Raw genomic sequence first — 24,349 nt, forward strand, 5'->3', positions numbered from 1 at the left:
TACCGTCCCTCTTTGTCTCATGTGTATGCTATCCAAACTTCCAACTTGCAAACAGAAAGTCTGTCAATCAAATTGTTTTTGCCATTCAACTTACTGATTCCTGAATCAATCCAATGAACTAAAAATATGTATTTAGGAAAAACAGTCCTAATACAAGCAAATATCTCCTCATAGCACACATGCACAATGTTGGAAAATCTCAGAAAGGCTACTTTTTTTTTTTTTCTTTTTTCCTATGTTCTTCCTACCTGGCTTTCTAATTCTGAATATCGAACTTGTATTGAAGATTGGTTTGTATAGTCTCCTGCATCTTCATGAAAGATTCCTCCATTGCTCCTTAATGCTGTTCACAACTGGGAGCTGTGGGCCTACTGCAGATTTCAGTGACCAGGGGTAGAAGAATAATCAACACAAGCAGCCAGTTATGGATTAGCACGTAAGAGATATGATTTGCCAAAGGGTTTTGCAGAAGTTAGATAACAACTGAGAAACCTAGAAAAGGAACCTGACTTCCAGACTTTGAATATTGCTCTATCCCCAGTCCCTACTTGTTTTAAACCATGCCATTTCTGTCCTAACCTTATTCTTGTCATGGACTTGGCTTACTGAACCCCTTCAGCTCCCCCTTCCCTCATTAGCCATGTTTCTTTTTTCCATCCTTAACTGATCTGTCTCCTTCCCCATTCCCTTGCTCTACTCTTTTTGCTGAGTCCACTGCTGTGCCTTGCCCATTCCTTTTGCAGTCTCAGTGGCCATTTTCCATTTTACTCAGTGGCTCGTAGTCTCAGCCCTCGGTTGACCGCCTTTTCAGTTTCTCCCCACACTCCTTCTGTCCCATTTCGTCCATAAAAGATTTCCCTGCCAACATGTTCCACTATCCAACCCTCAAAACCTCAAAAATGGTAAATCTAGCCTTACCTCTGCATCTCTGAGGTGGAAGTTAATTTTTTTTTTTTTGGTGTTGTTGTTAGAATGACCTATGCACAGTTGCTAAAGGAGACAGCTTAATAAAGAGAGATACTGGAGTGTTAATCTGCAGAGTTTTTTTCTTAAAGAAAAAAAGGCCTCATAGAATATATATTTAAAAAAAAAATTATAAACTTAGCACTCCCCTTCCAAGCTCTAACATCCAACATCTAAAAGCAGAATTTCTTAAAGAAGAGGTCCCCAGATGTTTACTTATTATGCAGAAAACAATGCATGACCTCAGTCTCATCATTTGAAAAATGTGAACTATGTAGGTTAAAAGTTAAAATAAATTCAAATTTTAAGATAAGACATGAAGCAAATTTTAGGAATCTGCTTTTGGGAACTGCTTTTAGCAACTTGAATTAATTATAGGCAGGGCTGTTATTGTTCAAGCTTGATCAGGGCAATTTATTTCACCAAAACTGAGAAGCTTGTATTCTATTCAAGCAATGTCAGCAATGAATCATGATTGACTCTACAGAAATGACAGAGATATACGTGAACCAGGACACAGTAAAATCTGCAAAATAAAAAACAACTATATTTTTGAGAATTTATTCCAGCACTTCAATTTACAGAAAACTGAGGTAACCCTAACAGAAGCAAAACTCAATATTGCAGTACACCATTGCAGAAGACATAAGAATCACCAGTTAAAAATGTGAAAATACAACCATATACCCTTCATTCTTTAAATCTGTTCACATTTGTATTTGTCTTTGGCAGTCCACAACTGTTCTGAAAGCACTGAAGGTGAGTACTATGATAAGGTATGGCACTACTAATAAGGCCTGAGATCTTTCTCTCCCTCTCTGATCTTATTTGAAGTACGAGAATTTGAAATTGGCATTGTCAATGCACAGGCCCCCAGTGTGCCTAGGGTCTCATTTTTGCATGCTCTGCATTAGTTTTCCATACCCTTTTCACTACACATTCGGAGATGCCAAGGACTCCTAGCCTTCAGAATGCGGTCTTAATTAGTGTGTATGAACAAAACATATTTATAAAAGACAACATTTTAGAATGAAGTGTGCTTTCTCTTGGAACTCCTACAGCCTGGAGGTGATCTGCAGTGTGATCTCAGAAACTATTTCAGCTTCAGACAGCGACACTTGGAATGTCAAGAGACTACTGAAAGTCCTTAGAACAGGCTTAACGAACATTACTGTTACAACTCAGTAAACCCATTTAATGTTTCCCATAACACTGAATCTAAATACACATTAGAGCGAGCCATGATTGATCATTCCAAGTTGCAATATGGCCATATATTTCCAGATACTACAGAAATAAGTGGTTGTGGTCATTCACAACACAATATTGCACCTTGTAGAACAGAATGCCTCTTTCTAATCTGTATAAATTTCACTAGGAGAAATTCCAAATGTATGATGAGACAAAAGCAGACATATCTCTGTGAGTGAGTTGATAAGACATGTTAAAAAAACCCCTACTATTTAATAAAATAAAAACCTGACCACCAGATAAGAAAATCTTTTTTTGGAAATGCTTTCTCTTTTCAGAACATTGCAGAAATTCCCTGTTGACAATCTTACAAAACACGTACATGCTGCAAAAAGGAAACCTACAGCAGGAGCAATGAAGAATTACCTCAGCTTTCATCACCGTTTAACTTGATTGAAATTGTTCTCATGTTCCATTAAGTATAATAATACATTTGGAAAATGTAAATAACCTAATTACATTTTCTTGTTTCAAGCTGCCAGGCACCAGTCATATATCGCAGTCGTATAAAAAGAAGATCCCTGCCCATCTGCAGCCAGCTCCAAAAGGGAACTAACTTAGAACCTGTGATTAATGAAGAAGAAAATCAGAAGGACATTGTTAGAAAAAATGAGCAATGGCAAAACATACTTTTACTAGTCATGAACCTCTGCATTCTCAGCACATTCAGCCCTACAACCTACACCTTGTCATAAAAAATGTCACAAAAATATATATTAAAAATGTATTGCATGGTATATTACACTATACCATGAGTGGCAGCAGTACAGTAATTCAATGCATGCCACAGGATGCACAGTATTCTCTGAGACAGGGCTTTGTTCAAATAAATAGGAACCTGAATACCAATAGTTAAGGAAATGATTTCTGAACAACTTTGGAAACTCTTTGGAAATTGTCTTTGAAAGACAGTAACATGAATTGGCCAGTCTTCAGACAAGGTAAGGAACACACACCATGAAACCAATTCCTCTTCCATCTCTGCTAACATTTGTGCTAGGAAGCACAAACGGAACTGCATTGAAAGAAAATAGTCTCTTTTATAGTTAAGTTGGTTTAGGATGTTCTCTGTTTTCTTGCACCTTTTGTCACCATTACGGTTTGTTATACTTTTTGTTGTTCGGAGGTTTTGTTGAGGAGAAAAGGTTCAGCTTAAAAAATACAGAAAAAAAGAAGGAACTGCACTTGATAGGAGGAAGTATGCAAGCAGTACCTCTTAAGTTGTTTTTGCTACTGAAAAATATATAAAGCTATTCTTTCTAGTACCCCAGTAAGAGATCTCTGTACAAGTTTCAAAGAATCAAACAAAATCTTAAGAGAGGGTGCTCTAGAGGAGACTTAATAGATGGGTTGAGAATTTTGGAAGGAGAGACAGAGAAACAGAGCTGAATCGATAAACAATGATGGTCAGGCTTCCTGCAGAGCATTTTATAATTGCACTATTTTTATTAACACATTATTGCAAGAGGACTTGCTGAAGTAGTGCTTTATCCTAGCAGAATAATTACCTACCTTTTTCTCCAGTGTTACCTATTCACCTACTCTTCCTGTGCCTGTGCTACCATGCCATGTGAGAAGGCAGGCAAAGACATGAAATTCAAAATTTTTATGGAAAGAAGGCTGTGTACTATCAAAATTGGATAAAATGATACATTCTGGGAAGACTCATCTTCAGATTTTATTTATTTATTTATTTATTTATTTATTTACTTGGGAGTGACACTTAAGGAATCTTACCAAGAAAATAAACCATTTCCTTACCTTCAATTTCAGTCCAGTTGACAGCAACTTCTGCTATAGGTATTCTCAAGTGCTGAGCTATGTAAAGAAGTTCTACATCAAATGCCCTGAAATAGAACAGGAAATAGCAAAATACAGTGATATTTATTTCCAGAAGGAAGGTGGTGGTACTGTTAATTAAATCCTTAGCGTAATTTAAAACAGGTTGGCACTCAGTTATGAAGTTGGTACCAATTCCCTACAGGTCTGATGCACATGAAAGGGAATTTAATTTCCTTGACTGAATGACTAAGAAAATAGCCAATGTACAGAAAACAATACTTCACTGCACTCTGTTTCTTAAGGTGTGTGTCATGCTGAGCTCAGACCACTGCTCACTTTTCATTCTGCCACAATCATGATTTAGAAAATTTTGAAGACCAAGCAGTCAAATGTGTGATGTCAATTTACATCTCTACTACTTTCACCAAAGAGGAAGACTACCTGCTGTGTTTTTATGCTGATCTGATACTTTCTCCCTGTACTTTCTAAGTGAAGAATAAAGGCAGCAGCACAGAAGTGATTTGAGAAGGTAGTGTGCATAACAGAGCCTGAACAACAGCTGTACTTCACCCAGTGACCATTTAATGTACAACATAAAAACCCTAAAGACCTGTCTTTTTTTTTTTTTTTTTTTCCCCTGCACAATTGTTCACAGGCTGTGCAGCAAAATGAACTGGGGAAGTGATCCTACGCTAATTAAGTCATCTAACCCCCTTGTCTAGTTTCTCCAAAATGAGCTTTAATCCTCACTGTTCTCTGCACAGAAAATTGTTTGTGTGCTTCATTCTTACAAGTATATGCTCAAATACACCCTCTGAGCCTAAGGCACTGAGGCTATTGATATTAGAAAAGTGCTTTGGCAACGATGGGTTATAATGCTTCTGTAGAAATCAGCATACAAAGTTACTGGTAGTTGCTGTTGACAAGGGTGAATGCAAATCACAATTATAAAGTTTTTGGTTATGCTGGTCACATTTCTTAAATTTATTGATTGCTAGGTCTTTATTTTCCCCCTCTGGAGTCTTCAGTTACCAGTAGGGCTGTTCTTGTTCCTTGCTGGTCATTGAAACTCAAGCTAAAGACTTCCTCTCCCATAAAAATACAAAACAAAACAGAAACCACCACCTTTTTGATTTTTAAAGATATTAGCCTGTATTAAAAAAAAACAAAACACAACAGTGGCCATCCATATCTGATTTCTGTTAGATTCAAGATAAATTCAAACACAAATTCATTTCCCAGGGAACTAAACCTTGAAGGTCAAGGAATTAGAAATGTTCTAGCCAAGCTATTGGTAAGGTTTCCAGTTTGAAGCCAACGGAACAGAAGTTGCAAAACAACTTATTTAGGTCTTGAAAATACCGCTGTGAGGCAGTCAAACACAATTCAACACTAACCCATGTTTTCTCTCCGTAACTTCATACTTTAAGAATCTCCTTAAATTCTCATTACTAACTCCAAATTGATTGTTTTTTAAAATGACAAAAATAATCATCTGTTCCCATTGGAGAAAATGTATGCAATAAAATAATTAAATAACATTATTTCTTCATACTTCAAGTGTTGTTTGAATTCAAGCCCCTAGCAATTCCATTTGACACCACAGCTGTGGGATAGAAAGGTGGCCAAGAGCAAGCAAAAAGACATACTTTAGCAGGTGACTAGCCAAATTCAGACATTACTTCCTTCTACTTCGATACAACCTTGTACTTCGATCCACCCTCTCCTTCAAGCAGTGCAGGCTATTTCTGCAAAATTATTAATGAACACAACAACAAGAGAAGCTACTTTGAAGTAATTACTCAGGTATGACAGGTACACTTAGGTTCCCACTGAAGCACACTGGCCTGCTGGTGAAATCGTTACCACACACGCATCAACCTGAATTCACACGGTAAGTACGTGGAAACAGAACCACTGATAGTACTCTCAACAGCACTAAAACATGCAAAGGCAACATAAACAAAAGTTATCTACAGAGACTAGGTATTTTATACAGAGAATTTAGAACCACTACTCGATTTTGATTAGGACACACACCTTTTAATTGTCACAGAAATAGTTACAGGAATAAATTAATGTTTTTTGTTTTATTGTTTTTTCCTCAGTCAACTGTATCTGTGCCAAGCAGCCTTGCCATTTTGCTGTTTTCTTTAAATTAGTGCTGAATATCATTTTATTAATTATGCCACGGTCTCCTTTACTGAAATTGTACTACTTGAGTTTTTGCTGACATTTTATCTTTGTAAGCCAAAAACCCATGTATTCACCTTTGAATGTTTATGAGTCATGTGTATTAAGAGTAAATCTAATTTTGCAATACATACTACTTAACTGACTAAAAATCTTAAGAGACACAGAATAATTGTCTGATGAATTATACTATATGAACTGCTCTAAAAATATTACTCCATGAAGTATTAGCCTGGTGAACTAATGGTTATTTGCAACAATTCCTATGGACAACCAATTACCGGAATGTCAGCAATATACATCAGAGTAGAGCAACACTAAATAGTTTGGGGAACTACAGTGCTCAAAGTATAGGACTAAAAGGACAGGAATTAATCAAGTTGAACGCTAATACTGTTACATGTGGTTGTCATTTGTGTGACAGTGAACATATCCTGAAATATAAAGAACTCGATTCGAGGCTGAAAGGAGAATGACTTTTGTAGGATGCTGCTGGGGTACTGTTTTCCTTCAGCTGTTCCCTATCACCTTCCAGCACAATCCATATGCGTGCTAGAAGAGTTAATGAGGGAATTTAGGTTGTAGGGTACTCAGTACACTGCTGATCCTACGTTCAGACTGCAGACCACCAACTGCAGGCAGCACAGAAGTACTCAGTTTCCCTAGCCAGGATTTTGGTGTGGGTATATTAGCTGGAGCCAGCTGTAGAGATCAAAGCAACACCAGTGGATGAGCTGATGAGTGCAATACACGCGCTTTGACATGAAGCAGCACGTCAGCCACCTGCGAGCAGTTCACGTGTGACAGAAGCACTGTTGGGAACAGCAAGGAGTTGTTCCCACCGTGTACTCCAGGGGATCCTCCTGCAGAACGTGGATGTAGGCGCCTCCTGGGTGTGGAACACAGTTCAGAGCACCTACATTTGGCTCCAGCTTGAATGAATTCCTAGAAAAGCTTAACACTCTTCCTTGATCACGCAGAAAGTTCAGGCTCTAATTTAAGCACCTGAAGTTACCCCAAAATACACGGTGTGAACCATTTCCCCACCTACTCCTAATAGTGGCTCCATTATGTGTTAATTAACACAAACATCAAGTATAAAACACAGAAAAACTTTTCCGTGTGGTTGTGTTTATGCTAAATACTTTTGATTAAGTTACAATTTAAAGCTATGCTGGCTAAAACTCGGTTGAACACCAGGTTGGTAGGTGTTTAGCTGAATTCAATCCCTTTTAAACTGAACCTGTAAAATGTTTCTTCTTAAAAAAAATAATTTTGCAGAATAAATATCTGGTAATTAATTTGAAATTGCTGTTTGGCTTTGCTGCTCCAATACTAAATGTTTCAAATATCAAAATTTGGCATTCTGATATACCATTGCAACAGAAATTTAGAACTTTTCAACAACAAAGAGATGATGTGTTGTTCCAGCAAACTTAGAGGGCAGACAAAACTTTCGATGGCCAAAGAAAGAATGAAATATACTGTCATGCTCCAGCTGTACTGGGGCTTTTGAAAGCCCACATGTTCCTGCTAGGAGCAGCATTTTTTTATTTCTACAAGACAAAACAGAGATAGTTGTAACACCAAAATATTTTTGTGTTGATTAGATGTCCATAAACAATTCTACTTGTCATGCATAAAAACAGGAAAAAAGAATTCATTCCACTGCTTGTGTTCATCTACAATGCCAAAGAGGTGGAAACACATCCTTCCATACCAGTATTTATCTGTTTATTTAAGCAATGAATGCTTCTTTTTCTGTATATATATATATATATATTTTACAGACTCACATTTAGAGGTTAGTGATAAACTGAAGAAGCAAATGTGACATTTTTATACTGAATTTTTTGTGTTTTAAATGTGAAAAAATGGCTTGTTCAGTGCACAAGACAATTTTTTTAGACAAAAGTAATAACATTTTCATCTATTCTGATCTGTCAAGATTCTAATCTAATCAATTTATCTAATCAATGATCTTCTAAGTTGCTTAATATCATTATAAATTGCTACTTTACAAAATTATGTCAGTCAAGCCAGAACAAAAACTGTATTTTGAATTTCCTCTTATTTTATCAATATTCTAGGTAGGATAATAACTGCTGCCACGTCTAGCTCTTCTGTGTAAGGAAAGAAAAAATTCTGGCTGGATGAATTTTTTTTTTTGTAGTCAGAAAAAATATCAACGACCAAATTTTGGATAGGAAAATTCTGCCAGTGAGGCAATTGAATTTCCCAGTTTTCCTCTTGCACTTTATAATTTAACATAGAAAGCTACACTTTTCCAGGTCAAAACTGTAGATGCAGAAGTAAAGCTTCTTTTGGAATCTGAAAGTGAGTAATTCCAACCGTCTCTATTATGTTTTTAAAATACCTCTTTTAATTTTTTTTAGGTTTTAATTTAAAAAATGTGCTCCATCCATTTGTGAAAAATAGATTAGTGGTATAATCAGATTCAGAACCTAAAACACAAAGCATATGCTCGCTGTTCAAAAGGTTGCTCTCATTTCAAACTAATGTCAAAACTTTGCTATGTAGAAAGTAAATTTCAAGTTTGCATTCATATACATACAGCCATCTCTCTGACGGACAATTACATACAAGAAGAAACCACTTACAAAAATCTTGTATACGAAGCAAGCATGACTTCTCAGTATCAAAAATATAAACAGTTTCCAGCATCTATTAATTTTTCAAATGCTTTCTGAACTTTAGAGTTCAAGTAATAAAATATTCCAGGAAATATCTTGGTCTCTTTTGAAAAATAGTTATGATTCTCATCACTGTAACAATAAAACAGTTTGCTTTTAAGATTTCCTAAACATAAGCATCTATAAATTAAATTCAGTGTAGCAAGAAGACAACTGTGGTCTTAATCTTGTAGTATTTTTAACGTTAAAGAGGTGATATACAACTCGGTGTCAACTGGAAGAGAAAAGCACGATGAAAGCAGAAAAACGTGGAGGTCTGAGCAACTAGCTTTTCATTTCTGCTGCAGCTGAAATTTGCTTATTTCCTCATGATTGAATCTGTCAAAGGCAGACATAGAATCATATAAAGGAAGATCGTGATGTCCTGTCACTACCCCCTTGCAATTTTTTCCTGTGAAAAGTGGGTATGGAAACACAAGGCTCCATTTAAAGGTGGTACAAGTTAAACACTTGAAACACCACAAGCATTTGTGTTTTGTGTCTCTGGTAACAATCGAAGTATGGAAACTAAAAAAATCTTTTGCTCCCTCCTACCTAGCAGCAGGACAGCTACATTGCTTACATTGACCAGAGTGCGAGACGTTCAGTTTCTAAGAAAGAGACTGTGCTCCCAGCACTGGGTCTTTGAGTGAGGTTTGTTATCAGCCTGCTGTGAGACATACAGACAAAACACCTGTATTATTGCTTGGATAAGTGTTGCTCTGCCTTATGGCAGTATTGACAAAACCCAGCACTACAGTGCAGTCTACTGCTACCCAGTGCTAATTCAGCACTTAATTGAGCACTTACTTACTCCCTGGTATGCAAAGACACTTCAGAATTCCTTTTTCCAAGGGGAAGAATTCTCTGGGCTTTTTGTCTACAGAAACAAGCAACACTGCCCATATGGCCCAGAAATTGACCTGCCTCAGATACAAAATTGGGTTAGTCGTATTCACCCTTGATTGAATTCACATTCAATCCATGACTTTCAGTATTTCCTGAATAGTTTTATATTTTTGATGCAATTCACACACAAGCAGCCTGACATTTTTGCTATGTATTGTGACACCGTGAGTGGAATTTACCCTGCTCAACTTCAGTCACCTACAGAGATAGCTCCTGTACCAATTGTCCAGCATCCCTCTGTAGTGAGAGGTAGGAAGTGGGCACTTCTCGGCCACATTTCATCTGGCATGTTTTAGAGGTCCTGCACTAGAGGGAAGCGAATGATACCCTAATATTGTCCCTTGTTCTTTTGCTTCAGATGCTAGATAAGAAGCAGATGCACTCTAGATGAGATAGAAGGAAACCCAGTCCTTCAGGTGCACGTACTTATAATACAGCTGAGCAATTAACTTAACAGTTCAGGCAGGGATTATTAGAAAACCAATTGTACACCATTTTATATTAACATCTTATTAAATGTTATATATCATATATCAGTGTTTAGTCTAAATATGACCCCATGTAAGAATTCATTCAACTCCGTAGCACCTCCAGAAACTGAAGCCTCACAAAACCTGAGCAGAAAGGACAGACCAGGCTCCTGCAGAACCTGCATTCATTCCCTTAAACAACTCACCACACGCTGGTCCAGCAGCAGGGGAACCCATGACAGACTCTATGACCATGCTGCTGGCTCTCAGGTGGATATCATCCTATTAAATACTGCTTGTTTGCTGCAAGTTCCTAGCACTCTCCTCCATTATTACCAAAGTATCTGAGCACTCAAATGAATTCTTCTTGCAGTACTTAACTAATGGGATTTTAAGATTCAAACAGAATCAAATGATTTCTTTAGATGCCAAGTAACACCACCGACATGATGCAGGCGTGGTAATAGACAGATTTCAGAGCCTCTTGTCCAGTATCAACATAGAGGTTTCTCTCCAATCCCTTGCCAATGGTCTCAGTACGAATGAGTTGTTCTGCGACTCATTTAGGGATACTATATAATGCGGAATATTGTGTTCATCAGGCAGCTGTAGGAAGAAGGCCCCATAGTCCTTCCTCTGACAGCTTCATACTCACGAGGTGACAGAACTTCCACATCTAACCAGTTTTTGTTTTCCTTTTTTACACATAAGCTAAGTGATGGAAACATATCAGAAGCCAGTTTTATTTAACATAAGGAATTTCTACCATTGGATTACTTCAGATTATTACATCATTAAATACAAAGAAATCCGGTGCATAGTTCTGTGAGATGAATGGCTGATGTCTCTACACTGTTTTCTACTGCAGCTGTCCCAACTGTCTGTACACCATGGACATTTCACTTAAAACAACTATTTCCTTTAATATACTCACTTTGCCCACTTTCTTATTTCTTTTTCCCCCAGTTTTTTTCCAGATCTTACAAATACTGACTGGGAAAGGGACAATAATCTGTTCTGTGCACTGAAATGTTAGCTTCCACTTGCACAAGCTGGATGTTAGCTATGGAGCTGATGAGTAACTTTTGAGTCCATATTGTAGTATTTTCTTCAGCAGTGGCAAAGCCTTTCATCCTAAAATCTTTACTGTTCTGTCAGATTTGGTTGAAATTAGCCAATAGGTATGAAAATAAAGGGAGGGAAGCACAAGAACTGCCTGAAAGACAGAGGAGTAGAAAAGCAGACAGTATATTGCCTGTTTTGGCAGCAAATTAAAGGAAATAAATAAATAAATATTACTTTTGGCAGATTTGTGACTTGGAAGTATCTGAAGAGCTGCTTTTGGGAAGAATTTGAGCTGTTCTTTTTTTTTTGACTAACAAAATATTCTTCATCATGAACCAGTAAGCTTCAGAGAAAAAGGAAAACATTTACGGGATTAGTTTCTGGATTATTGTAAATAAAAAAGCAAGTACTGAAGGCTAATTTTACAGCTGCATATAAAAGCACGATGTATTAGCACACCAAGTCCTGAAGTGCTGGTGTGTTCCACACTATCAATAAAATTACCATAAAGTAAATTAACAATATCCCTTTATCACTGCCTGTATTCTTGGATAAAAATTGATGATTGCATTTTCACAGATTAAAATAATTGTTTTAATTCATTCCTTTCAGATTTCCTTCTTGAACCACTTAAAGAGTCAAGTTAAATAGGATAATTTTGAGATGTGCACTTCTGGGCTATTGATACATGTTTAGCCATGTATTTAGAAAATTCCTGAATATGAAATTTACAGTTTTATAAATCATGTTTGGTTTTGGAGGTAGCAGCATAAATCAAGATTCTAGCTCAGCTACGGTTTTCTTTATGGCAATCAGGAAACCACTCAGCCAGGAAAGTGATTTTGCAGAAGCTGAACACATAAAATTCCAGATACAGTTTAAGAGAAGCTGCATCATACACACCAAATTTGTGTGCTCAAACAATACCTTCACAAGCCCATCTCTAGGAGTGATAAAGCGTGACTACCACTGCCAAAACTCAACCTAAAACGAGATGTAATGGATTTTACTGAGACTGTGGGATTAGGCATTTTTTTGGGAACACTGGTCAGTAATTCTTCTCCCTGTAGCATGCAGTAGCCTGTGGAGTTTTTTTTGGGATGAACACAGTAATTTGAAAAGATTTGATGATAATTAAACTTGGGGACTGTCATGATGCTTTTAAGCAATAACTGTGGACTAGGAAGTTTACAGAAATTCTGGTATTTATGGGGAAACAGCGTTTCAGTCTCATAACAATAATCATGACTGTCACTCTCATAAGGGAACTGTTCTAGCTAAATTATAAAGAAAGTTCTAAAGTAATTCAAAGATCATGCATCATTTTCTAGTGCCTTAAATGACTGAAATCTATCAGTAGTCCTCTCGTTAGATATTCCAGCCAGAAAATAAAGGTATTTCCTTTTTCTTTGAGCCTTTAGCAATTACCAGTATCTTGTCAGATATGAACATTAGGAAAAATGCTTTGGTTAAGGAACACTCAACTGTGAGGTTGTATTGCATAAAAATAGTTTGTTAAAAGTTTTGAATAGGATTATTAACTATCAACTTTCCATAGCAAAATAAGAGCTTCTCTCCATTTCTTACTCTGCCTGTAGGGCTCATATCTGTAAAAGGAGAGAGGACTCTCAGAAATAAGTAATTGAATATAATTGAATATAAGACAACAACAACAACAAAAAAAGTCTGATTGGGTTTTCTTGCTTTTAGATGTGAAGAGAGAGGAGAAGAGTCCACTTTCCTAATCAATCACCTATTGGTCTGACAAAGCAAAACCAAAATGTACTACTTCTGAGTACTACAAAACTCTTTCTACACCACATGCCAAAGTAAAATGGACTTGCAAGGAAGGCATCAAGGATGTTATCCAAAATCTCTGCAACGTGGTCTTACAATCCTTCCTGCAGTTTACATTGGATGCTATTTTAAAGTCAAAACTTAGTTTAAAACTTAGCAAGTCCATCTGTTTCCCTTATCCCTACCTTCACAAAAAGAAAAAGTAAAATGAACTAATTCCTGAAGTAGACCTTAAGAATAAAATAGAATTCCTAGCAAATACCAAGGTATTTTTACTATACAAGTAGTACTGTAATTCATCAAGAAACTGGGCAGCTAGGATTTATGCACAGACATCATGTTTCATAGTAGCTGCAATGCTGAAATTACTTTTTCAAAACCACGTTCAATGAGAAACAAAACAAAACAAACAAACAAACAAAAAAAACAAAAACAGAGAATTTACCAGCGTTCTACGTGGAGAGTTGAGAAAGTCCGCAAGGCAGCTTCTCTGGTGAAGAGTTTAAATCCACACTGTGTATCCCTGATTTCTTTGACACACAGAAACCATACAAGGAAGTGGAACCCGTACATAAGGAGAGTTCGAAAGTAAGAACGCTGTGAACAAATGACAAGTAGTTAGATGGCTTCATTTATGTGATGAGTGAAGTGTTTCAAGAGAGCTGGCTTACAGGACAATAAACATGTTTTGTGACAGCTTTCAAAGGCTGTAAACTATTTTTGTTTTGCACTGGAAGCAAACCAGAACTTTTGGATTCTTACAGTGAAACAAAGCTAGAGCTGAAAGGGAACGACTTGCCAGTCAAGTTCACATTTAGAATATAGGCACAGGGTATGAAAAGTCCAAGTTCTTGTTGCTTTACCTAATTCAGAGCAGCTTTCCATTCTGGACAACACCGTATCAAGCACAGCAGAAATCCAAACCTGGATTTCAACTCAGATTGAGCAGTACAGCCTGTGATTTCCAGGGAACTGGGGGTACCAGGAAGAGGAAAGTGAAGGAGGAAGGTGGAATGGCATGCTACATCCTCTGCTCCACTGGGTACATCTGTCTGGTTGGCTGAACAAGCCCAACAAATTCACAAGTTAACACAATCAACACTGGAGAATAACCCAACAGGGCTGCATAAAGACTGTTATTCTTAAGAATACACAGTAAAAACTATGCAGGTTCCAGCTGCTACCCCAAAACATTTTTTTGAAAGTTTATTATTATTCCTAAAAACCAAAACCACACAACAACAATTGAAAACAAACAAACAAACAAAAAAAAAAAACAAACAAAAAAACCAGGAGCATCCCTTGTTGTTTGCATTGAACACTTCTTTCATTAAAGATTCAATGATCTCCAGAGATTACACACAATGTGTTAAGGCACTTAAAGGAATGCAATTAAAGAATGGATTTTTTTTTTTTTCCAGCATGTGATGGTCCAAGTAACAAACAGGACTGAAGTAACAGCTGCTGTGTAAGGTAATTTTTCATTTTATACTTCCAGCAATGTTCTAGTCACCTCTTTTGTTCTTTTGCAAATGTATTTTATGTTCCTGCTACAAGTTTTCCCAGTCTATTGTTTGGTTACACTTTTGGCCTTGACATAATAATCACACAGATGTGTTTGTCCATGCAATCCGGAGGCTGCCTTCTGGGTTTGCAGAGATCACTCCTAGTCTTGTGTTCAAGACAGCTCCTAAGCAAACAGGACTCAGACCCACAAATCACTTCTGAACTCACTGCTGAATTAAGCTGAATTTAGATGATTGTATCTAGGACAGCAAGCCAAATACTACGCAAAATCTTTAGGAGCCAGCAATTCATCTGTTAAGTATCTCTGGGTGATAAGAGATTCCTTTAAAGCTAGTAATTGCAAACCTCAGTTAAAAAATGGGAAGATGTTCAGCTTATTATGTAAGAGCTTCTGGCTTAAGGAAATTTATAGCTTTTGCCTCTTAGAAAAGAGCTCTAGCCCTGAGTTAATGGTGGATATGGTGTGGATTTTTTGGGTCTTTTGGTGAAGGTGAGCCACCCTATACCCAGTAACACAAGACTACTTACTAGTCCCAGAAGGAAAGCTCTTAGAGGCTGCATGACTGCCATCCTGTAATAGCGTGCACTTTGCAAAAAGGAGCTCCTGTGTTATGTTCATTGCTCTCAGGACTATTTATGCCTTTATTTATGGACTCATTAACGTACATTAACAATTCTAGAAGCAGAACAGCAATATTGATGTCTTGAGAATTAAATTAAGGGTGAAATTCTGGTCTTAATAAATCCCACATGGCTTCTTATCACAGCTTTATTCTACTGTTCTAGATGCCACTAAGCCCAGAGAGAAATCCCAACTTCTCAAACATTATTTTGCATCTTTTTTTATTTTTAATACCTATTGCCTACTCAGCAGTTTTTTCCCCAATGTGGTAGTCCTTCCTTTCCAGACCTGGGACAGGTAGAGTGATGAAATGTGCTACATATTTTAAACAGAACATTGCCACCTAATCAGTTGATGACGCTCTCATAAAAAAGTCAGAAATAGGGGGAGAAACAAGAAGCAAAGGGGGGATACTCTCATCCTGCCAACTGTATTTCTGCATTAAAAGCTAAAACGCTGTTCCGATTCTTCTCCCTTACCTAGCAAACCCTTCAAAGATGCTAAGAAATATGAGTGAAATATGAGATGAAAGTTCATGTATACTCAGTGCCTCAACACAGCATGAAGGAATTCTGTGGGCTCCAATTTATTAGCCACATGGTCTCCATCTAGCTACATGGTCTTCATATAGCAGCAACATTTCTAGGACTCAGACTAACTGTAAACGGTGTATTCTGTCCCACAAGCATGCAAGTACCATGTCAAATATTTGTTCTTATTTGGGAAAATTATTATTATTATTTTTTTCCTATTTTTTTTTTCTTTCTGTGAGGATGCTGACATAAACACACCAGTATTTATAAGAACTCTTTTCCAGTGCACTGCTCCAATACCACTTGATAAACCAGAAGAAAAAAAGTTCAAGATCTACCAGGGGCTGAACATTACCAGAGTAACTTCTTTTGGACTTTTTAAAGGACTTTTTGGACTTTTTACTATTTGGGTATATATATCAGTTTCAAGTATCAAACATCAGCATACACAAAGCTTACTCTTGAGAACATTCAACATGATGAGCATATCTAATGATGCTCAAAAATATTAGTCCAGCAATGTGTCTGTTGTAATACAAATTCCATGCCTGTGCTTTGTCAACTATTGTCAGCCAAGACATCAGAAAACCAGATGCAAGATAAGACTGTGCCTATGCATCCCTGTTTATTCCACAAGAGCCACACACTGAACAGGACCGTTCAGTAGATTGAGTACAAACTCAAAAATTTTACTGTAATACAGAAAAATTACAGTACAGTACTTTCCCCACTGATTGAGATACTCTTCAAAGTTTATTGCTAATTACCCCTAACTCACTTTGAACAGCCCTCAAGATCCGTAGATAACAAGCTCCTGCTGTGGAAGAGAATCAATGAAAGTGAACTCATCATTTGCCTTCCACTCCACCACCACTACTGGCAGAAAATGTACACTTGAACAGAGACCATTCCACTGCAGCAGCTTTAACTCATCAGTTACAAAATGTTAACTTCTGAGGACTGTGCCTGAAACTTTACTTCCTAATGACAGGAAACCAAAGTTGTCTCTAGTAACCAATTAAGTCAGGAATTTGAAGCTCTGCTTGTAAGATGTTCTCAACTAGGAAAACGGAATCCTTCAATCATAACAATAACTGAAACCAGTTCAAAGTTGGTGGTGCCTGAAATCTAGAACACATCCGTTGTATGTGATGGAGCATATGTTCCACTAATGGCAAACATTTCCTATTTTCCAGCTTCCATTCTTTTGCAGATCTTGCTTATTTAATTGTAAAACCTGTACAGCAGATACAAATAATGGAAATATTTTGAGTACTGGTACACAGAAAGAAAAGGAACAAACCTTTGCTATTGAGTCCTTTTCCAGATGAGCTCTAGAACCACAGGAAATAGCCATCTGGTTCTGTGCAGGAATTCAAATTAAAGAATTATTAGTTAAACTAACATTTTCTGAATCATTGGAATTTTATGTGAGTCTCCACATGAAACCTTTACGAGTGATGATAACTGTATAATAAAAACTTCAGAGGTGTATACTCTTCTGTGTCCTGTAGCTGCAGTTTTTCTGCTGCTATATTCCAAGGCTAAAATAAATCTTTTTTACGACTAAGAGATCATCTAAAGGTTATTACATTTTCTATATGGTACGTACGGATTGGTACAATTTATTCATATCTGGCTTAGTTTACATTGTTCCTCTGAAGTATGCATACAGTAAATATATTAAACAGCACAGAAATGCAGTGAGCGTTCCAAGGCTCCTAAAGTTATAATGTATGTTTTCCCTTAGATACTACATTGTGAATGGTAACAGAATACTTGTTCCTTTGATGTATCTTCAAACAAGTAAAACACCCTGGTTTCAGTCACAAACATAATCCCAAATTAAATCAAAAGCGATGCTCAAAATAGAATATTTAAAGTTATTCTCACGCTAGTACTTCTCACATAAACCCCCCCTAAACCTGCTGTGTTAGTGTGGGATTGATGTTGAAGGACCAGCAGCGGCTGCTGCTGCCTGGGCAGTGAAAAGCATCAGGGAAACACTGCCACCCGGTGGCCCCGGCGCTTCTGTACCTACACTCATGGACAGCTGCTGCCCTTTGTACAGGTGCAGCCATCAGAGAGTTCCCACTGGAAAGCTGTGTACCATTTCTTGCATATTGGGAACCTAGCTAGATGTACCCCTCTGTTCTGCACTTAAATCCCAGGCTAATGAAAACAAACCTCAGTTCTTTCAGGTCAAGCACGTGAAAGACAATGACCATGAGAGAGGGATTCTTCTTACAGTTTTCTGAATTTGTATTTACAGGAGTTCTTCCAAATACTGTCATTAAACAAACAATTCTAAGAAAATAAAACCTCTAAAAATAAAATGAAATTAAGATGCACCCTTGAAGTTATATAGGATGACATCAGATAAGAATACTACAGTTAAATAAGCAAATACAGTATTTTTAAGTGAATAAAACATGGTATTTATACAGAGAATAACATTTAAAAGGAAAACTGGTAAATAGAATGTTATGTGCTGCGTTGAAATAGGCACAGTGAGTACCAAGGAGGTAAGAACTCCATGGAAGCTACCTCCTGCAGCCCATTCTCACAACTTCTAAGCGTGAGGTCTTCAGACTGACAGCTACATCTTCAACTGGATCTCAAAGAGCTTAAGGTAAAGAGAACTATAAAAATCTATCTGTATGCATGTGTATTAAACTAAGATAGACAGTTTATACTCACAGGCCATGGTTGAAGATTGTTTAGACCTTCTTCTACTTTTTCAATATCTGCAAATTTTGTAGCTCCATCTGCATCAGCCATAAGAACTGTTTTCCCTCGAGAAATGAAGACACCCTACAATCAAAATAGTCAATAAAAATCTACACCTTCCAAATCAGTATTTGTCATAAGCTAGCTGCAAACACTGCAAGCACCTGATGTAGCAACCAGAACAGTGATATCTCAAAGACTCAACACAACAGGTGAGGCTTAATATTCTGCCACTAACAATTTATTAAATTATATTTTAACAACATCTAAAGACTTTACACATGGCACACTGTCCCAAAACAGGGAATGCACAAACACGAAAAGTTAACAAACCCTCTCTGGAGAAGCTTGCAAACTAAAAGCTTTACAAACTAAAATTGTGAGACATGACAAGTTGCTATTGTCAGCTAAACAGGGGAGCACAAAGCAGTAATTAGCAGTTGCCAACACACTGAACAGCCTTCCTTTGTCATTTACACTATGGAAAGGAGGATCCAGTGCTACTTTTTAATAACACAATTTCAGGAGAATTCAAGAGAGAATCTGAAATTAGGTCTGAGGAATAATAAGCCCTAAGTCACAGTGTCACTGCAAAACATATATGCTGCAGGTTTTGTCACGTTCTTGGTCAGAGATCTTTGACAATGTTTGATGGGGTTCAGACAGGGAAACAATTAATGGTGGGTTTGCCAAATGCATTGTCTTAACTGAACATATGTGACTTTGGGAAAAAAAAAAAAAACAAAAAGGCAATGAAGCCCCACTATAAAGTGCAAAACTGTATCACACACAGAATCATCATATAAGAGAATTCTTTGTAATTGTTCTTCCCAGGAATAAAATACCATTTCTGAGATCTGATTTCAGATCTAAAAAAAAATCAGATAATTAAAAATTTAGATATCTAAAAGATTTAGTTATGTTTCTTTTATAAAGAGCTTTTATTTTAATTCATGGAACCCATACTTAGTTTTCTAGCAATCATTTTGTCAATATATTGAAATCATAGTGTAGATCAGCATAGCTCTACCTTCTGCATATTTGGGCACAGGTAGTTCAAACAGAGAAAGAGATTAAAGTATTAATTACCATCCTGACTGCTCCTCCTTTCCCTCGATTTTTTACTAAAGAAAGGACTCGCACTTTGTCGCTTCCATATTTCTTGCAGTACTTCATTGCAACCTGATAGACATACAAAAAACGAGCATAAAACAAAAACAGGAATCAAGGTAGAAGTTTACATTTTCTCACCCTTTCTTTTTTGTTTTAATTTAATAGCACATAGCTATAATCACTTCAGTCTCCATAAATACATTGCCAGTGTTTGCTGGAGTCTGTTTGGGGAAAATAAAAACCAGTTCACAGTCAACACAAAAAGACTGGAGAAGCTAGGCATGTTCAGTAGAACAGGATATTCCTCCAAGCAATTCTAAACTCCATTCATTGAAGTCCAAAAGACTCACAATACCAATGTAACTTATACCACGCTATTTCAGACCCTTTATACTAACACAAATATTTAATCAAAAAAATATATTTCTTTACTGCTATTATCTATTTCTCACTTGTCTTGCTGCTCTCTGTGGTCTTAAAGAATCAGTGATCTAAAATCCTATTCACATTGATGTGCAGTTTTCTTCCATGCTATGAGGGAACAAACAAATGAACTTTTTCCTCTAATCTTTTCTAACAGCTGCCACAAGTCCTTGCAAGTCCAGAGGCTCATGGCCACAGTGCAGTCAGTTAGAAATGATACTAGAAAGTACGCAAAGTCAATAAATACATATCTGAACGATACTTAATGGACAAGCTTAAGCTTGAGAAGCTTAAGAAGAAAATGAAAAAGCAGCATTCAATTTAGTATCTGACCCCAAAGTCTACCAAGAAGTAATTAAAAATAATAATAAAAAAAATCCCAAGTTGGCCAGCCTTCCTTTCCAGTGACATTCATCAAAGTAGGAGGAGAAGAATGCAGAACTATTCTGAAAACAGTTACTGTCACTAGGATTTTAAAATGAACACCACCACAAAGGATACAATAAAGAGCTACACAATGTGTCAGCCATTCTGTCAATTACAGTATGAATCTGCTATTTTAAAAGGTTTCTAATGCTTCCTTAAGTTTTTATTCACATCACTGTGCACACAGAGTATTTCAGAAGTTTATTGAAGCTAAGATTTGAATTTTTACAATTTCAGCAGCAGAAAAAAACTCCGTGTGGGGAGCACATCAGCCAGTCAAGAATACTGGCATTCAAAAAATAATTGTATGTGTATGCTTATGCATATGTGACATCCGTAATGCAGGTAGGACAATGACAGAAAGTATTCAGAAACTTGAATTTGAATTGTCAAGTATTTCAAGTAACAAAACGTAAAGGCAAAACATTATTTGAAACTGCAGCGTAAAAATCCATACCTCTGATTTCTTGGTAAGACATTTCTTTTTCTTACCTTTGTGGTTTGATCTTTACTTCCATCATCAACCACTATTACTTCATAAGTGAATGAAGGATCTTGTTTCTTAAAAAGAAGAACAGAAAAAACTTATTTCATCCAATATCTGAAGTCGGTGTTTTGAACATCAGCATACCTTACCTCTATCAGTTTTCAACTCATTCATGTTGAGACAGGCACCAATATAACGCAGTAAATTTGCTACGGTAGCAATTTTAGTCAAAGAATTTTGCCACATTTGATGCCTGTTCCATTATATTGGCTGTCATATTGTTCCTCAACTATAATTTAGAACTAAAAAAAATTAATTTATAAGAGGTGAAAATTCAGAACAACATCACTGCTAATACAAACAAACCAAACAAAATGCACAAGGTGCTTCTTACCCAAATAAACAACCCTAATGAAGAACACAGGTTTAAAAAACTTTGGGACAAACAACTATATAGTTTAGAATGTTAAATGGATCATTAATCCTTACTTTCCATCTTGGAGAGATAGCATGCATCACACAGTAGTAATTAAATTTAATTAAAAAAATGCCATCCAGTATTCAATCTAAAAATAACTGATAAGAGACAAAGTATTACTTCCAAGTGGCTAAAATTACGCTATTTAACATACAGCAAAAAACCCCAATGCAAATAGATCACAGACTTATTACATATAGTAAATAAAGATAATATATTTTGAATGCAAAATGAAAATACCTGTCTTTTTTCCAGAAAATCCATAGCTTCATCCATCATAAGAGGTACTAGACAAAAAAAACCACAAATATGAAGTTAGTAGATTTTAACAGGCTAAACACCAAAAAGCATCTGTACATGCAAGCTGACAACAACCACAAAGCTAAGATGAGCAAACTGCTTTCTTCATACTACACCAGCTTCAGTAGACAAGCTTAGCACCTGCAATTCTAAGCCTCATCCTTTCTGAATGGAAGGACAATGAAAAATCTCACACACGTAAGACAGACACAAAAATTTATTTTAAAGATTAGAACCAGGTCTCCATTTTAAAATGCTATTCTCTAAGCAGTATTAAAGAAAAAAAAAAATCTCCAAGCTATTTAAGCCAACTGACAGAGAAATTCCTAACGCTACTTAGTCCCATGCCTTCTCCTACTACAGCTGTTAGCTGTGATGCTTCAGCCAAAAAAACGACACTATTTTTGCAGCAGATTTATCTGCAGGTTAGAAACACATTCGACTTTATGGCCATCTTTGCAAGACATACTCATTTCTGAACTCATTGCAGGTGCTTACTCTGTCTCCAGAGAGACAACTAAATGAAAAGCACATTAAATATACATGTGCTTGCAGTAAGCAAGAACTTAAATGAGAACCAGGACTGAGGAATGCAATGGACTCAAAGAACTAGGCCTACCTTGTGTCCAGATGCACATTATTTGTCAATATCCCTCAAGAGAATTCCAGACAGCTCGCTACTTTCACTCACCAAGAATAGAAAGGTATGCTACCACATCAAGCAGAAGTACAGCTCTACAGCTTGACAATTTCTGTCACATTGGAAAGTCTTTGCTTTTTAGTCTCATGTCCTCATACATATGGCCAAGCCAAAAGCCAAACAGCAGAATTAAAGCCATGAGATCATTCCTTTCCTGCTTGTCTGAAACTGCTGCTGTTGCTTACAGCAAGCTCTGAAATTAATTTTAAAAGTCTGTTTATATGCCTAGCTTTACAGCAACTACAGGGGCAATGAGCAGCTATCCTGCTATACTTTAGCAAAATAAAGCAGATTCTTACAAGTGCTCCATCCTACTTTTAGCAGCAACAGTCAAATTACACAATAACTTAATTTTGAAATTCAATGTGCTTGGACTGTTTTTTGGAAACTGCGTAGAAAATCAGACACATAATCTGGCGAGCTACAGTCTACTGCCAACACAAACTGACCTCTGCATTATCAGAGGAACAACAGATAGATTTTCTTCTTTTTCTCAAAACAAGAAAAATCTTACACCGGTCTTCCTCATTGTATGAAGGCACAACAACAGAGAGTTCCTTTGTGGGGGGATCGTGTATACTTGGTACAGATTCTTTCCTGCCTTCAGAATTTATGAAGAATTTTTCTTCTTCGTATCGGTGAAGGGCTGGCATTTTTATGGCAGTTACATGAGCAATCACACAAATCTGTAATAAAAAAGATAAAAAGAGAAAATATTTGAGCATTGTTTATATACCAGCATTGTATTAAAGGTTTATCTAGCTGCTGAATACGTTACAAGGGGCAACCAAACGTATTTCAGTAATGCGATGGGTCAATAGCACATTGCTTCATCCACCAACCAAATTGCAAAGGACCAAAAACTTCTTGTGTGAGTGCTGATCTGCTCGAGGGTAGGAGGGCTCTGCAGAGGGATCTGGATAGGCTGGGCCGAGGCCAACTGCATGAGGTTCAACAAGGCTGAGTGCTGAGTCCTGCACTGGGGGCACAACAAGCCCAAGGCTGGGTATTAGGAGAAATTTCTTCACTGAGAGGGTTGTGTGGCGTTGGAATGGGCTGCCAAGGAGGTGGCGGAGTCACCATCACTGGAGGTGTTCGAGAAGCACATAGATGTAGAACTTGGTAGCGTGGTTTAGCGGTGAACTTGTCAGTACTGGGTTAAAGGTTAGACTAGATGGTCTTAAGTCAACTGCGACTCCGGATGCCCTCGAAGAGCTGGTCTACGCCTTGCCGCACCTTGTCCAAATAATCTGTCAGCCAGCTGGCGTTACCTGTGTCCTGTGCTGAGCCACTGGAAGCGGTGGCATTGCTGTGGAGTACAGCACGCCTCTGTCAGAGCACCTCTATGCACAGCCGAAACACAGCTGACACCTGTCTCCCCAAGTCCTCGGGAGCACCACAGACGTGGCAGCAGTGTCGTGCGGCAGAATTTCGGTTTCTATGCGAAAATCCTCAACCTCGCTCCCCATTTCACAGCAGCTCCCCATTTTACACCCCTTGTCCCCGAGCGGCTGGGGCAGGATCCCCACAGCGGGTGCCTCCAGCAGGCGTACAGCCCCCGGGGCAAATCACACCCCCCGCGAGCCCACCCCCGCTGCAAACACCACACACCCCGAGCCCTCCACACCACCCCAGGAGCTCTCACCAGGAGGAGGAGGAGGAGGAGGAAGGCTGCCAGCAAGGCGACGGCCTCGGGCAGGGGCAGCGGCAGCGCCATAGCCCGCGGCGGCGGGGGGGAGGCAGCGGCTCGGCGCCCTGAGGCGAGGCTACAGCCACGCGGAAGCCGCCATCTCCTTTCCCTTCCCTTCCTTTCCCTTCCCCGCCCCGCCGTGCTGGCAGCCGGCCGGCAGCGGAGGCTTCTGGGCGCTGCAACCCCGGAACCACACC

The 24,349-nt window shown here is 37.8% G+C and overlaps 1 protein-coding gene across 1 annotated transcript; it reads right to left on the reverse strand.

Annotated features, from left to right (window-relative positions):
• Positions 1 to 1,428: 1,428 nt before the first annotated feature.
• Positions 1,429 to 24,286, reverse strand: ALG5 (ALG5 dolichyl-phosphate beta-glucosyltransferase). Its single transcript, XM_082759381.1, has 10 exons — positions 24,108 to 24,286; positions 22,977 to 23,148; positions 21,703 to 21,749; positions 20,990 to 21,058; positions 19,625 to 19,717; positions 18,506 to 18,619; positions 17,109 to 17,168; positions 13,569 to 13,720; positions 3,976 to 4,061; positions 1,429 to 2,778 (listed from the first exon to the last, which is right to left on the reverse strand). The coding sequence occupies exons 1-10, from the start codon at positions 24,177 to 24,179 to the stop codon at positions 2,666 to 2,668; spliced, it is 978 nt and encodes a 325-aa protein (XP_082615507.1). The 5' UTR covers positions 24,180 to 24,286; the 3' UTR covers positions 1,429 to 2,665.
• Between the last annotated feature and the right edge of the window lie 63 nt (positions 24,287 to 24,349).

This window comes from Aythya marila (genome assembly GCF_965140915.1).
Source record: "Aythya marila genome assembly, chromosome: 1".
Taxonomy (NCBI): domain Eukaryota; kingdom Metazoa; phylum Chordata; class Aves; order Anseriformes; family Anatidae; genus Aythya; species Aythya marila.